A 16,783-nucleotide genomic window follows, 5' to 3' on the forward strand; every position below is an offset into this window, starting at 1 on the left:
AAGCTAAATAATTTTTTAGTCCAAGCTAAATAAATAATCTTTTCTCCATGAATTGTATGTTGAACTAACATGCAACTATTTTCACAGGTTGGTGTGGTGGGCAGGACAGGAGCTGGGAAGTCATCCCTCACAAACTGCCTCTTTAGAATCTTAGAGTCTGCAGGTGGCCAGATAACCATTGACGGAATAGATATTGCTTCCATTGGGCTCCACGACCTTAGAGGAAAACTGACCATCATCCCCCAGGTGAGCTCTAGAACTTACTTGGGCACACACAGTGAGACATCTTGTTCTCAGGAAGTATGTTGATCCCTGTTCAATTAGCAGTATCATTCCTGCACTCTACTCAGAATACCTAAGCTCAAGTCTTCAATTTTTGTGTAATATGCATTTGTGATTGCTGGTGTCTGACCAGTAGGTGGCAGCAACACAACAGAAGTCAAATAGAGCAGATGATTATTTAGCATTTCTATAGCCCATCAAGGTTTGCAAGACCTTGGCAATCAGCATTAGCAGTTTTGCCACTGAAGCTTGACGCTATTAAGCTTTATACTCCCCATTTGATATGGTTAAAGGACAGCGGAGGGAATTTGCTGCAGATTTTTGCCAGCAAGCAAAACACTTAGTGTGTCAGCAAGAAAGACTCCCATTGGCTTGTTCTATGGACCCTACACATAAGTATCTCCATGGAGGCCTCTCCTCTCCAGTGGAATGTGGCTCCTCCTTAGAACCTTCCCCCTCTGCTCACTCTAGCCACATTTCTCAGGAGGTAAATTTGATTTGTCTGGGGTTTGCTTAGTTTAATCCACTCTTTTCTCTGGCACCCTCAAAGCATAATAAATGCTATGTAGGGGTTTTTACTATCCATTTCTGTACCACCGTCCCCTGATCCCTCTACCTCTAAATCACAAGTTTTCATTAGGGAGAGGGATATTCCTCTCATTGTAAATAGTGCTATAGCAAGTTTGGAAATTCATAACTGAATCTCAGAAAGAAAAAAAATAGCAACAAACCAAGAATCTTTCTTCATCCTATGCTTAGCTGCCTGGTTAGCACCTGTTCCAGGCCTTCAAAGGACTTGCAGAAGCTTGAATGTGCTGGGTGTGGTGGCATACTGTTGTAACCCCAGCTATTCAGGAGCCGGAGTCAGGAGTATTCCAAGTTCAATGCCAGCCTGGGCAACTTAGTGAAACTCTGTCTGGAAAACAAAAATATTTAAAAAGATGGACTTGGGTTGTAGATCAAGTGGAAGAGCGCTTGCCTAGCATGCACTAGGACATGAGTTCAACCCATTGTACTGAAATAAAGTTCAACCATGCCGGGTGCAGTGGCACACACCTGTAATCCCAGCAGCTTGAGAGGCTGAGGCAGGAGGATTGCAAGTTCAAAGTCAGCCTCAGCAATTTAGCAAGCAATACAGAGAGACCCTGTCTTAAAAAAAAAAAAAAAAAAAAAAAAAAGGTGGAGGTGCTGGGGATGTGGCTTCATGGTTAAATGCCTCTGAGTTCAATTCCCTGTACAAAAAAAAAAAAAAAAGAGAGATAAAAAAATAAAAAATAAAAAAAAGTTAAAGAAATAGAAAAACTCAACCATGAACCAACTTCCTGACTAAGGTATGTGTCCATCTCAGGTCAGATGGACATGCTTTCTCCCTGTCACAAAGAACAACTGGGTCCTTTGCTGATATTAACCTTAACTACTCCCTCACCCCTTAACTTGCAGGATCCCATCTTGTTCTCTGGAAGTCTGAGGATGAATCTGGACCCTTTCAACAAATACTCAGATGAGGAGATTTGGAAGGCCCTGGAGTTGGCTCACCTCAAACCCTTTGTGGTTGGCTTGCCACTTGGGTTGTCCCATGAAGTGACAGAGGCTGGTGACAACCTGAGGTAATGTCTCATAACCTACCTCACACAGGCAGTGTGAGGTGATATCAGATATTGTAGAGTTTTCACTGTATGGGTCTAATTTCTAACACATAAAATGAACCTGTCCTGAAGATCACATGATAACATAGATATGAAAGTGCTTTAAAAATTGTGAAAACCTGGGTTTTTAAATGTACCTTCATGTGACAGTACACAGTGTGAGCTTACAGGTGCCACTATTGTGGAGAATCACAGAAAGCAGAGATTTTCAACTTAGCTGTATACAGCAAGCAGGATTAAAATGGTCCTGATACCTAGTTCCATCCTGGAGTCTGGTTTAATTAGTGTGAGGTGTAGATTGGATATGGGGAGGCTTAAAGTGTTCTCACAGTCTGCTAAGGCATCCCAGTTTGAGAACTGCTGATCTAAAGAGCACATGGATGATAGGGATGTAATGTTTACAAAGTCCTTATGCAATATTAAAATACTTTCAATCCACACAAAAACTCTCTGTGCTGTCCCAGCCTTTTTCCTGTTTCCAAGTATTTTTGTATATGCTGCAATTTTACTTCTAGCCATCACTATATAGTCATCTGTCCATTAATATGTGAACCTGGCCTTTTCTATGTAACAATCTAGTTTTCTCTTTTGCACACAGAAGTCTAGCCTGATACTTCTGGACAGTTCTTGCCCCAGGTGCCTTGATAGTGGGAGGCAGGGGATGGGTCATTATTAGTTGAAGTTTAAGGAGGAAGGAAGGGCTTGAATAATGGGCTGGCTGCTCTGGATTCACCTGAGAGCTTGTTTTAAGTGTAGAATCTCAAACCCTGGACCTACTAATCCAAATCTGTACTTTAACAAGATTACCAAGTGTTTTGTGTGCATGTCGCAGCTTATGAAGCAATTCCTAGAGCATTGCCTCTCAACTGAGCTGCGAGAATCACCCAGGGAACTTGACAAATCCAATGCCCCAGCTGATTTTACCCAGGGGACACTTGCAAGGCTTGGAAGTAAGCACCATTAATGTTGTTTTCCTTCAGGACTAGCAGGACTTCAGTAGGTCTTTAGGTTGATGTAAGACTATTCAAACATCCAGTCAACAAATAGGCTATAAGCACCTACTGTGTGCCAGGCACTAGAGATACAGAGGCAAATGGCGCACACACAATCCCTGACTTCCTAGCATGTACAGCGTGATGGAGGAGACAGACCTGTGGGAATATATGCCACTGCTATCAATATTGCAGAGGAGACATGCAGGATGTGAAAGCAACACTTCTGTTTTATAAGAATAAAAATCACACCATGCTTTTCTTGTTCATGCTAGGAGGCAATCAAATGGTATTACTAAAACCTTGATTTCAGTCCTAGTTTGGGGAATTAAAATAAATATATGTGGTAAATGCTGGATATATCAGTGTGGAGAGGGCCGCTGAAAGCCAAAGTGGTACCTCAACACAGTCAGTTACTATAAAGTCCAATTGACTTAGGCTGGAGTTTGGTACAAGCTCAGTAGCCAGTTTTGCAGTGTCTCTGATCTTACATTACAGACGACAAATACTGGAAGTTCATCTTGGGTGACTTCTCATCTCCTGCAGAAATTTTCTTACAGAAAATTACAGAACTTTAGTCTAGCCACCCTCTGTTTAATATGTTCCCTAATGGCCACAGCAGGAAAGAACAATTAGCAAATTCCTGAATATTTCCTTCACATCATTTCCCAAAGCTTCTTTATGTAAGTAAGAGGTCCAGCCTTCATTACAGACTTTTAGCAAATTACAGTTATTTGCATTTTACAAGCATGTTCGAATTCCACATACATTGCACCTCACCCCAAGACATTGTGTTCATTAGACTGCTTTGTTTCTAATCAAGGCAGAAGGCCTTGAACAAATAATTAGCCTTGAGACTAGAATTACACATTAAAATAATGAATGGATTTGCTAAGGCCACAAAGAAATGCCACTGGGGCATTCTAGTGCAGGACCACCCTATATTAATGGTGTCAGATCAAATACTGCTGAAATGAACTTGGTAGCATTCCTGTTGTTTTGCAATGGTCATTGCTATCACTGTAGCCAAATGCAAAGCACTGTTTTGAGGCCAGTGTTTTCCAAACTTGTATAACATGAAAATTGCCTGGGGTGCTTATTAAACTCATATGTACTTAGGCCTCTCCCCCATTCTGACTGGGTGGAGTGAAGGCCAAAAGCATGATTTTTTTTTTCTTAATTAAGTTCCTATGGTACTTCTAATTGGGAAAATTTGAAAATTGTTGCTCACAACCATAACAGATGGGGAAATTTGGGATGGGAGTTTTGAAAAGTCTAATCTGGAACATGAAACTGTACCTGTCTCAGGATTTTCCTTGGTGCTCAGGGGATAATTCATGGTTTCTTCTATTGGTGACAGTGTGGGACAGAGGCAGCTAGTGTGCCTGGGCAGGGCTCTGCTTCAGAAATCCAAAATTCTGATCCTGGATGAGGCTACCGCTGCGGTGGATCTAGAGACAGATCAGCTCATTCAGACAACCATCCGAAATGAGTTCTCCCAATGCACGGTCATCACCATTGCCCACCGGCTGCATACCATCATGGACAGCGACAAGTGAGTGAGGGGTAACCCTTGGTCAGTGGTGACCACGTCAGCCATGGAATACCTTAGAGTAGAAGGGATGACCACCATCATTTTACTGATGAAACTGAGGCCTAGAGATTTCAAGAAATTTTGGCCAGAATTACACATCAAACTATGAAAGCTAACTGGGTCATAGGGACCATCTTGAAAGTAAAATAGGAAATTATAATTATTAACTGAATATGAGGAGGTGGCAGCCCAACCTATAAGTGGCACATGTTGACCATAGACCTTCCCTATCCTGAGCCTCAGCTGCTGCCCTGTAAAATGACTGGAAGTGTCTGTTTCTTCCTGCTCTGGAATCTTACCCTCGCTGGTCAATAGTCTTAGAAGCTAGAGAGGAAAGGCTTCCTTTTCTGACCCAGGGGAAGACTCCCTTTTAAAATCAGTCATCCTCAAACAATGTGTATTTTGGGAAAAAAAGAAAGACCTGATATAAAGGGACTCATGTGCACATATGCGTCTATGACTCAGTATTACATATAGATGTTGATGCCATAGCTGTGGTTCATTCATTTCCACTGCTTTGGAGCCTCGTCTGACTATACTACAACCTAGTCCTGGTTATTCTTATTAATGCCAAGATTTGAGATGCTACTTTCTTTTTTCTTTTTCTTTTTTGGTACAGGGGATTGAACCCAGAGGTGCTCAACCACTGAGCCACATCCCCAGTCCTATTTTGTATTTTATTTAGAGACAGGGTCTCACTGAGTTGCTTAGCACCTCACTTTTGCTGAGGCTGGCTTTGAACTCACAATCCTCCTGCCTCAATCTCCCGAGCTGCTGGGATTACAGGTGTGTGCCACCATTCAGCTTGAGATGGTACTTTCTAAGGCTTTTATTTCTTTCCTCTTTGTTTCAGGATAATGGTCCTAGATGATGGGAAGATTGTGGAGTATGGCAGTCCGGAAGAACTGCTGGAAAACTACGGCCCCTTTTATTCTATGGCTAAAGAAGCTGGCATTGAGAATGTGAACAGCACAGAATTTTAGCAGCAGATTCCATGGGTAAAGAAGGACTGTAAGGAGAATTCCTTATTTACTTTTTTTGTGTGTGTGTGTGAAATATGTCATATGCAAAACTGTTTATAAAATATATTTTTTGTTGTCATTATTGGGTTTCATTATGTTGCCCAGGCTGGCCTGAACTCTTAGACTCAAGCAATACCCCTGTCTCAGACTCCTGAGTAAAAATGTATATTTTAAAGAAGAATGATAAGTGAACACCTTTGTAACTACTACCCAGATTAAGAAAATGAATTACCAAGTACTTTAGAGACCCCTCCCTGCCTTCATCATAATTCCTTGCTCCCATCCCTCCCAGTCAACCACTGGCCTGAACTTCATGATAATTATTCCTTGCCTTTCATTTTATCAAGTTTGTATGTATCTTTAAACAATGTTTACCTTTTTATCTTATATAAATGGACTCATATCTCATGTATTCTCATATGAGTTCTTTTTTTCAATAATATATTTGCAGTTTTTCATGTTGATGACAACAGGTTCATTCATTTGCACTGCTCTTTTGTAGCACAGCATTGTGTGAACACACCATCTTTATTCATTTTAATATGAGTAAGCATTAGAGTTATTTCCAGTTTATTTTCTTTCTCTTATGAATAACACTGCTATGAACATTCTGGTCCACATCTGGATTACATGCATCAGAATTTCTCTAGGGCAAAATCCAGAAATGGAAGCTATGCACATATTTCCATGCACATATGAGGTATTGCCAAACTGGGAATGTCAATCTAAAACTTTTTTTTGTCAATCTGACAAGTATGAATTGGTATTTCATCAAGGATTTAATTTGCATTTCCCTTGTTACTCTTGAGGTTGGATATCTTTTCACTTGTTTCTGGGGCATTGAATTTCTTCCTATATAGTTTTTTAAAATGCTGTGCCATGGGGCTGGGGTTGTGGCTCAGTGGTAGAGCGCTTGCCTCATGTGTGAGGCACTGGGTTTGATCCTCAGCACCACATAAAAATAAATAGATAAAATAAATATTTAAAAAATATTTTTTAAATGCTGAGCCTGATAATTCCAATATCTGGATGATTTGCCATCTCTTAATTCTGTTAGTGTTTTTTTTTTTTAACCAGAAATTGAACCCAGGGGTCCTTTACCACTGAGCCACATCCCCAGCTCTTTTTATTTTTTATTTTGGGACAGGGTCTCACTAAGTTACTGAAGCTGACTTTGAACTTGCCATCTTCCTTCCTCAGTTTCCCGAGCTGCTGGGATTACAGGCATGCACCACTGCACCCAGCTTTAATTTTTAACTATAGTCTTTTATTCCCTTATATGTCTTTTGAATTTATACTATAAGCTTCTCACTCCACTTAGAACTTGATATGGGGACAGTCTCTGAGGCCTGAATTGAAACTGAGTTCTTCCTAAGAAGCTTTATAAAAACCTTCTGCCAACCACCTAGAACATCACTCAAAACCTCTTTGGACTACATTCTCACTTAAGAGGTTTGATGCTGTGCAGTTAGTGCAACTTCAGAGCACAATCCTGTATAAAAGCCAGCTTGAGATTTGCAAATCTCACTGTGAGGGGCACAGTGACACTTTGCAGATAGGTGTGGGTGCTTGTGGACTCCTCCTCATTTTGCGTGGTGGGAATTGTCCCTTATTTACTTGTATGTTGCAGGCATAGTCCTTTCAAGACTCAAGTTTATCAGAGGGGACCCTGTTCTGGTCTCCTTCTTGGCAGACATTGGCTTTATCTCTTAGTTTGGTATTCTGTGCTACTAGCAAATTAAGAGTTCGATATCTCCAGGTTTGGGAAGACAGCTAGGCTTCACCCATCCTTTCCTTCCAGGGTGTTTTGTGTCATATTTTTTTTTGAAGTTCATTTTATTCCTTACTTCCATTGCAGTGACGTAGTTACAAAGATTTTGATTTATCTAGCATTTCGCTGTTCCTTGGTGAGGTACTCAGAGTATTAAACTTCCTAAAGGAAGGGTATATAGCTAGAGTAACCACAGATGGTTATGGATTGCATCTGTTGTCATATATATATATATATATATATATATATATATATATATATATATATATATATATCAGCTGTCCTTTCCCCCTCTAAAGGGATGATAAGCTTGTATTATCCTCCTACACATAGCCACGTGAATTAGATTTTGAATCAGCACAGATGGTGATCAACATGAAAATACTGAAATGTTTACTGAGGAGATTATTCAAGGATAATCCCTTCTCTAATTCTGCAAAGTAGATTTGGTATATTATAAATATTCCACAATTGTTACCTATTTTTCAAAGGCACCAATAAAATGTGAAAAAAGGTAGCATTTTAAATACCTGCTTACCTACCTGGACAGTAGCTCTTCAATTCCATCAATTGTAAAATACCCATTATTCTATGAACCACTAAGAAAGAATACTGCCAGTTAAGCTCAGGCTTTCCTTGTTTATAAGATGCATCCTATTTGTGAGAGGGAAAAGGCATTTTAACATTAATACAATATACTACCTCTAAAACTGTCAGAGCTGGATTGTGTCCTTTATCCCAGTTAGAGATCTTGGTTCCTTTGTTTCCTATTTTTTTTCAGTCTGTTGCTCTTTTAATCCAACAATATCATCATCATCATCATCATCATCATCATCTCCCTTATCTTTCTTTCTCAACTCTTCTTTCCTTTTCACTGCCAGGTAACTAACCATTGTTTCTGCCATCTATTCTCTCTGCTCATTAGATTTTCAAAAAATTAGTTTCTTTGATTTCCTCCACGACTCTATTCTTCCGGACACATTTCCAATTTTAAAAAATGTTTCTAGATATAGAACAATTGGAGTGAAACAAGAGGACGGTTGAAAAACAGAAGAACAGTTCACACCTGCTGAGAGCTAACCACCAAAGAAACTGAGAAATGCAACAGTGGTAAAGTACCAGGATTAAAGCAGAGCTTAGAAGAGCCCTGATAACTTCTCAGTTATTGCCCAACAAAATGGCCCAGGCTGATCTTTGTATCTTGATCACCAGAGAACTTCAAAGATGAACAATTATCACTATTCAGCATTTACTAAATTTCTGGCATTGCCCAAAACTTTTTATAAAGAGCAATTTAATACAAATAAAATATATTTTTATTTAAATAAACATCCCATTACATTGTGGTCTAAGTTAATACCTCTCACAAGTTTTGTTTCAGCTCATCAGTTTCAGGGACAATTTTAGATAACCATCTAGAACCATATCTCCCTCCAAAATGCCACCATATCTTCACTGATTTTTTTGGTCTCTTTCTGCAATCTTCCAGATTCATCTGGGTACTGGGAATTCTAGTGGTTTAGGCCTCTGTTTCTTATTAAATTATTGCCTCTCACTTTCAAACCTAACCTTCCAGGGTCTGCCTTGTGATGCTGGGGCTGAGACTTGCAAATCCCATTTCTGCTTTGCCACCTTTCCTATTAGGTTCCAAAGACAGGAGGTGCTGCAGAGAGGCTGGATGCAATATTGCCTGAGGCAGGGGCTTGTTTCTTCCTTGCTTGTTCTGTTTTCATCAGCATCCTTCCAGCAATGTTTCAGTCACAGCAGCTCATCCAAGCAACAACACTGATTTTAGTTTTCAGTTTTGTTTTGTTTGGTACTGGGGATAGAACCCAGGGGTGCTTAACCATGGAGCCTCATCCCCCCCTTTTTTAATATATATATTTTTAGAAACAGGGTCTCACTGAGTTACTTAGGGCCTTGCTAAGTTGCTGAGGCTGACTTTTTTTTTTTTTTTTTGCAGCAGGGGCTACTGGGGATTGAACTCAGGGGAACTCATCCACTGAGCCACATCCCCAGCCCTATTTTGTATTTTATTTAGAGACAGGGTCTCACTGAGTTGCTTAGCACCCCGCTGTTGCTGAGGCTGGATTTGAACTTGTGATCCTCCTGCCTCAGCCTCTGAGAGAGCTGCTGGGATTACAGGTGTGTGCCACCATGCCCAGATTAGTTTTCAGTGTTTCCAACATTCACAGAACCCATATCATTGTGTCCCTCAGAGATACCCACGCCAGCTGAGCAGCATCCGACTTTTTCAGAAGGAATAGAGTCAAAGACAAATAATTCTACATTGAGAAACTGACACAAATAGGAAAGAATGTTCCAATGAGACCTACATTTTTCATAGACTAATTTTGAAACATCATTTGAAGAAATTTATTCAAATAAATACATTTAATCACACATATGTACTGATCAGAAATTTATTTGAAAATTAACAAATATTATTCTAAAAACATTTATATTTAAATCTCTAAGCTATTGCAATTTGGATTTAACTAGAAAAATCTATATTCTACTAGAAGCATGAGCTTAGTCTTCTATATAGATGAGACACTAAGCTGGTTTTTGAAAGGTTTCACATTGTTGGAAAAATACCAGGAAAAGTTGGGGCCTGGTCCCCCAAATAGCTGCCTAGTTGCCTAATTAATATTTATTAATTCCAAATCTGCAAACCAAGTTCATTTTGGCTAATTTTTCATTTTCATTCATCAAAATATCTAAAAGTCCTGCATACTTGACTTCAACGTTAATGGTAAACAGAATTATTTTGTTTTAGCTAGGTCTAAGATAGGGGTATAGCTCAAGGGTCAAATTTGGCTTGCCACCTGTTTTTGTGAATAAATTTTTATTGGAAACAGCAATGCTCCTTTGTGTCTCCATTACCTATGCCCTCTTCACGTTACAATGCAGAGTTGAATCACAACCGATGTGCACTATCTGTCCTTTATGGGAAAAGTTTGCTGACCCTTCTTTAAAGTCACCAGTGTAGTCTGGAATGGGACGTATTTTAATTCCCAAACAGATTATTTGCCTCAAAGAACATTATGTGGCTCCATAGCTATGATGGAATAATGGTCCTCAACGATGCCCAGAACCTGTGTATATGTTACCTCTAACCCTCAGAACCTGTGGATATGTTACCTCTAACCCTCAGAACCTGTGGATATGTTACCTCTAATTACAAAAAGGATTTTGCTGATGTGTTTAGGTTAAGGATCTGGAGGTGAGTGAGTATTCTGGGTTATCCAGGCAGGTCCAATATAATCACCGGGTCTTTATAAAAAGAGGACCAGTAGTGTAGCAGTAGGGTACTTGCCTACCAGGACCCTGAGTTAGAGAGACGTTTGAAGATGGAGCCTACAAGCCATGAAACAGCCTCTAGAAGTCAGAGAAGGTAAAGAAACAGATTCCTCATGGAATCTTTACAAAGAATTACTTGATGTTAGCCCATTGAGATTGATTTTTGTTTTGGTGGTGGGCTGGGGTGAGGGGGCGTGGTGGGCAGTTACCAGGGATTAAACTCAGGGGCTCAACTACTGAGCCACATCCAGAACCCTATTTTGTATTTTATTTAGAGATAGGGTCTCACTGAGTTGCTTAGTGCCTCACTTTTGCTGAGGCTGGCTTTTTGAACTCATGATCCTCCTATCTCAGCCTCCCGAGTCACTGGGATTACATGCGTGCATCACTGTGCTGGCCTTGAGATTGAGTTTGAACTTCTGATCTCCAGAAGCATAAGATAATACATTTGTGTTTTAAGCCACTGAATTTGTGGCAATTTATAATAGCAGCAAGAGGAAACTAATAATGGTAAACCCAAGTATCTCTGACAAAATTGCCAATGTTCTTCAACTGAAGTGAGTTTAATGACAATTCATTAATCTTCATTGAATTTTACTGTAGGGGCTGGGGATGTGGCTCAAGCGGTAGCGCGCTCGCCTGGCATGCGTGCGGCCTGGGTTCGATCCTCAGCACCACATACCAACAAAGATGTTGTGTCCGCCGAGAACTAAAAAATAAATATTAAAAATTCTTTCTCTCTCTCTCTCTCTCTCTCTCTCTCCTCTCTCACTCTCTTTAAAAAAAAAAAAAGGAATTTTACTGTAGTTGAAATTTGAAGAGAGTCATTCTGCCTTTTAATCCCAGCTAAAAGTTGGTTTTTCTGGGTGTGGTAGTGCATGCCTGTAATCAGTTACTCGAGATGTTGAAGCAGAAAAATTGCAACTTCCAGGCCAGCCTGGGCAAATTAAGACTCTGTTTCAGAATTAAAAAGGAGCTAGGGATGTAGTTCAGGGATGGAGCACTTGGCTAGCATGTGCCATGCTCTGGGTTCAATCCCCAGTACTGCCAAAAAAAAAAAAAAAAAAAAAGTTCAATGCTCATGCCTGACATCCTGCTCCAGAACATCTGGTCCCAGCATATGAGAACCACCCCAAGATGCTCTGAGACAATAGACAAGAGGAAAATAGACTGCAATCTTGAGTCTATCAGGGGATTTAAGAAACACCATCCTGGGTAGCAGCAAGACCGAGTGGATTCCCGAAATTTGGATCAAAAGTAGGGTGATATAGATACATATATCTATATCTCTATATACCTAAAAATATATCTCAGGACAAAAGTGACTTCAAGGGCTGGGTGGAGCTCAGTGGTAGAGTACCTGCCTAGGATATGTGAGGCCTTGGGTTTGATCCTCAGCCCCGCATTTTGGGGAAAAAAAAAAAGTGCCTTCATCCAAAATGGTTACACCTGTTTTATCTCAAGCTAGTATGGAAGAGTTTGGTACATTCCTGGTGCCAGGGTTCAGTCTGAAATCTCCATATACTGCTATAGTGGTTTTGTTTATTTATAGCGTGTTGAGAAACTGCAGGGAAAGCCAATCAGGGTTACTTGTGGGCCATCATAGTGGTGATGTCTCCAGATGGCTGCAGTCATGTCAAGTTAACCCCCCATCACACACATGCTTCTGTCAACTTATAAAGATCTTATTCAGTTTGATCATATTTGGAGGAAGCCTCTTCTAGTTCTTAGCTGAAACACTGTAGTGAAAACTCTTCTCAAAGTGAGTCAGCAGTAGGGTACTTGCCTACCAGGACCCTGAGTTAGAGAGACGTTTGAACATAATTTCAACAATGGCTGATTTAAGAGTCTCTCACTAGCAGCCTCTCTGATCCTGAGTGAGGACTGCTGTGGGAAATTCTTGGTCTGACTCCTCATGGATGTCCTAGAGTGACCTAAGCATAGCAGTGCACAGTCATTGTTTTATGACATGGTCCTGCTAAGTCTGCAGACCTCCTCTCTGCTCCCCTGCCACCCTCTCCCTCCAGTTGTGTTGCAGGGTCCCCTAAGCCTGCCTGCTCTCATTTCTTAAATGAACCCATTGCTGCTACTCTAACCAGAGTGTTTACTCCCTCCCACCACCACCCCAAAAGTTACCTCTGGGAAAACACTCCATCTGCTTCTCTCTCCTTGAGAACCATACTTTAGATGGGGTTAATGTATGGATACCCTAAGTAGTTTGCAAAAGCTTCAATTTGTTTTGGGAACCCCCCTCTTTTTTTAATTGTAGATGGACACAATATCTTTATTTTTATGTGGTGCTGAGGATTGAACCTAGTGCCTCACACGTTCAAGGCAGGAAAAGCCCCTTCTTGATAAATGCAAAACACTAATAGTGATCTTTACTAACAATTGCAGAAAACATCCAGAGTGCAGGGTGAAATGCAGACAGATTGCAGATCCCTTCTCTCTGGCACTGAGCGTCCTGCCATACCCTGTAAACAAAAAACAGTAAACACTTCAACATGCTGTGCTAATATGTGGGAGAGCTTAAAGTCCCGAAAAAGAGTCATGTAGTGACTAGAGAGAGGGTTTTGAATGGAGTTTTTTAAATCTTGAGGTTTCTTGGTCCTCAGACATGAGGCTCTGCAAGGGAAATAGCTCAGAAGACAACTGTGTTCCTCTATGGTCTGTTTGTATTCCTGGCTCTGAAGTAGAACCTATGTAAACAGAATCCAAGCTTCACGATCAATAAAAACAGAGCTGGAGATGTAGCTCAGTTGGTAGAGTGCTTGCCTTCCATGCACAAGGCCCTGGGTTCAATCCCCATCACCACAAAAACAAAACAAAAAACCATGACACAATATTCAACCCTTATGGAAACCAGGTACCTCTAGAGCTCACATTTCCCACAAATTTGCAGACATCTCATTTGATTCTCACAATAATCCTGAGAGGAAGGGAGACCAGAAATCTATATCTTATAGATAGAGTCCCACCACCAATTCCTGTTGTAGGACTCATGGATGGAAGTTTACCTGAAGAACTGTTTCCAGACAGAAATTGAAGACACTCCTGGGAGGAAGTAAGCTAGCAAACTGGATGTGGAGGCTGTTAGGGTCTGGATATGCAGTGCCCCACCCCCACCCCCGCCCAAAGCTCTTAGTGCAGAAATAGTCAGAGGTGAAATGATTAGAGTTGGAACCTGAGCAGCCCCTCCTGGTTTGAGGCAGGTGGGGTGTGGCTGGAGGAGGTGGGTCACTGATGTACCCTGGAAGGTTCCTCCTCCCTGCAGCCCCTGTCTCTCCATTTCCCGATTTCTGGCCACTGTGAGGTTAGAGCCCTCCCCCTCCATGCCCTCCCACCGTGATTTCTGCCTCAGCTGGCCATGGACTGACCCTGAAGCTCTGAACTCAAATAAACTTTTCCTCCTGTAAGTTGTTCTGGTAGGTACTTTGGTAACAGTGAGGAAAGCTGACTAACAGCAGAGGCGTTCGTCCTCCAATGGTATTTCCTTTGATTGTGTCTGAAACATCTGATGCCCTGTCCTCCTTTGGTTTCTGTAACTCCCACTTCGCCAACACTATTAATTTCCATTTTAAAAACTGCCTACACACGGCTGGGGATATAGCTCAGTTGGTAGAGTGCTTGCCTCACATGTACAAGGCCCTGGGTTCAATCCCCAGCGCCACAGGAAAAGAAGCAGAACTGCCTAAACAGTTGCTTCTCAGACTTCCACACCAATCAGTTGGGAATCTTGTTAAACTAGATTTTGATTTAGCAGGTAGGTCTGGGGCCTGCCTTTCCCACAAGGTCTCCGGTGATGGCGATGGCAATGCTGATCTGGGGACTACATTTTGAAGAGCAAGGGCCCAGAAGACATCTAATTTGAAACACAACTCATCTTCTTTTTATAAACTTGCTCCCATCCTAATTACCACCTTTTTGCCAATGATTTCATTAGTTTTTCAGTTTCATATTCTTTATAGGGTGTTGCTTTTTTCCATTCTCAGTTAAGATTTTTTTTCCCTGCCTTTGGTCTTTTCTCCCTTGGAATCCTATTATTACCATTTAGCTTTTCTTACACGGGCACTTTCTTTAAAAGAACTCACAGGAATTTATGACCAAATTCATCTTAGATTTGAACCTAGACTCTCTCCAGTTTCCTATGTGTCAGGCAATGTTCTAGCACTTTTTTAAATGGACAAAACAAATGTATAGGTGTCCATCTACACCTAAAAATAATAAATAAACATTTAAAAAATTTTCTACATGTTGATGAAAAGAATGTGCATTCTGTAGCTTTGGTTGGGTGGAATAGCTGTACATGTCAGTTAAGTCGATTTGATCTTTACAATTATTTAACTGTTTCTTGACTTTTTTTTGTCTGAATGATCTGTCCATTGATGAAAGTAGAATGTTGAAATCCCCCTCTATTGTACTGAAGCTTCTCTCTCCCTTTAGGTCTATTAGTGTTTGGTTTTATAAAATTGGTTATTCCAATATTAGGTTCATATAGATTTATATCATCTTAATGAATCAATTCCTACAATACTTGAAAAAATATTTTTTAGTTGTAGTTGGACATGATATCTTTATTATTTATGTGGTCTGAGGATTGAACCCAGTGCCTCACACATGCGAGGCAGGTGCTGTACCACTGAGCTACAGTCCCAGCCTTCCTACATCATTGTATAGTGATTTTCTTTGTCTCTTCTTAGTTTTTGTCTCAAAGTCCATTTTTTGATGGATGTAAGAATAGCTACTCTACTAGCTTTTAAGTTCCATTTGCTTGGAATATATTTTTATCATTTCACTTTCAGATTGTGCATCTTTTCTTTTGAGGCGAGTTTCTTATAGGCAATGCGTTGTTTGGTTTCTTTTTTTAAAAATTCATTCAGTCCGTATATATCTTTTATTTTTTTATTTTTATTTTATTTTTTTTTAAAGAGAGAGTGAGAGAGGAGAGGAGAGAGAGAGAGAGAGAATTTTTAATATTTATTTTTTAGTTTTCGGCGGACACAACATCTTTGTTGGTATGTGGTGCTGAGGATCGAACCCGGGCCGCACGCATGCCAGGCGAGCGCGCTACCGCTTGAGCCACATCCCCAGCCCCGTATATATCTTTTAATTGGAGAATTTGTCTATGTTCAAGGTTGTTATTCATAGGTAAGGACTTCTGCCATTGATTTTTTTTTTTTTCAAGTTGTTTTGAATACTTTGTTCTGCTGTTGTTCATCTTTATAGTTTGATGGTTTATTGTATAGATAATGTTTGATTCTTTTCTATTTCTCTTTTGTGTATCTTCTCTTTAGTGGGACATATCTTTTCACATGCTTTCATGGTGGTAATTATCTTTCTCTTCTGGATGTAGGATTCCCTTAAGTATCTTTTGTAAGACTGGTTTGATTGTGATAAATTCTTTTTTTTTCTTTTCTCTTCTTGGAAGGTCTTTAATTTTTCTTCATTTCTGAAGAACAACCTTGCTGGGCATAGTAATTTTGGTTGGCAGTTATTTCCTTTTAGGACTTTGAATACTACATTCTACTTCCTACTGGCCTCTACGTTCCTGCTGAAAAATCTGCTATTAGTTTATAGGGGACACCCTTAAATGGGACTTGCTGCTTTTCACATGTGGATTTTAGAATTCTTTGTCTTTTACTTTTGACAGTTTAACTATAATATGCTGTAGTGAAGATCTTTTCTGCACATCTATTTGGGATCCTATAAGCTTCCTGTACATGAGTTCCACATTTTCCCCAAGATTAGGGAAATTTTCTATTTTATTGAACTTCTATGCCCTCAACTTTTTTCTCCCTCTCCTTAAGGTATTCCACGAATATGAACATTTTTTGTTGTTTTTTTAAAATATTTATTTATTTTTTAGTATTTGGCGGACACAACATCTTTGTATGTGGTGCTGAGGATCGAACCCGGGCCGCACGCATGCCAGGCGAGTGCACTACCGCTTGAGCCACATCCCCAGCCCAATATGAACATTTTTTAAAAGTGGTGTCAAAGATCTTGAATGCTCACTTCATTCTTCATTTCTTTTTTTCTTGTCTCACTGGAATATTTCAAAAGATCTGTTTTCAAGTTCAGATATTTTTACTTCTGCTTGATCTAATCTGTCGTAGTCTGTTGAGGTTTTCAATTTTATTTTTATTTAACTTATTGAGGTCTTCCACTTCTAA

General features: G+C 40.2%; 1 protein-coding gene across 3 annotated transcripts in view; it reads left to right on the plus strand.

Annotated features, from left to right (window-relative positions):
* The window catches only part of ABCC2 (ATP binding cassette subfamily C member 2), a 50,257-nt gene extending 44,362 nt beyond the window's left edge, over positions 1-5,895 (plus strand). For all 3 annotated transcript variants that reach the window (XM_081267695.1, XM_081267696.1, XM_081267697.1), the window contains 4 exons: positions 88-246; positions 1,723-1,889; positions 4,281-4,475; positions 5,368-5,895. In XM_081267695.1, the coding sequence (XP_081123821.1) occupies positions 88-246; positions 1,723-1,889; positions 4,281-4,475; positions 5,368-5,497 (651 nt within the window). In that variant the 3' untranslated portion in view covers positions 5,498-5,895. The remainder of the gene's footprint in view (positions 1-87; positions 247-1,722; positions 1,890-4,280; positions 4,476-5,367) is intronic.
* Positions 5,896-16,783: the final 10,888 nt, after the last annotated feature.

Source organism: Spermophilus citellus, assembly GCF_964194105.1.
Source record: "Spermophilus citellus genome assembly, chromosome: 15".
In the NCBI taxonomy this organism is placed as follows: Eukaryota; Metazoa; Chordata; class Mammalia; order Rodentia; family Sciuridae; genus Spermophilus; species Spermophilus citellus.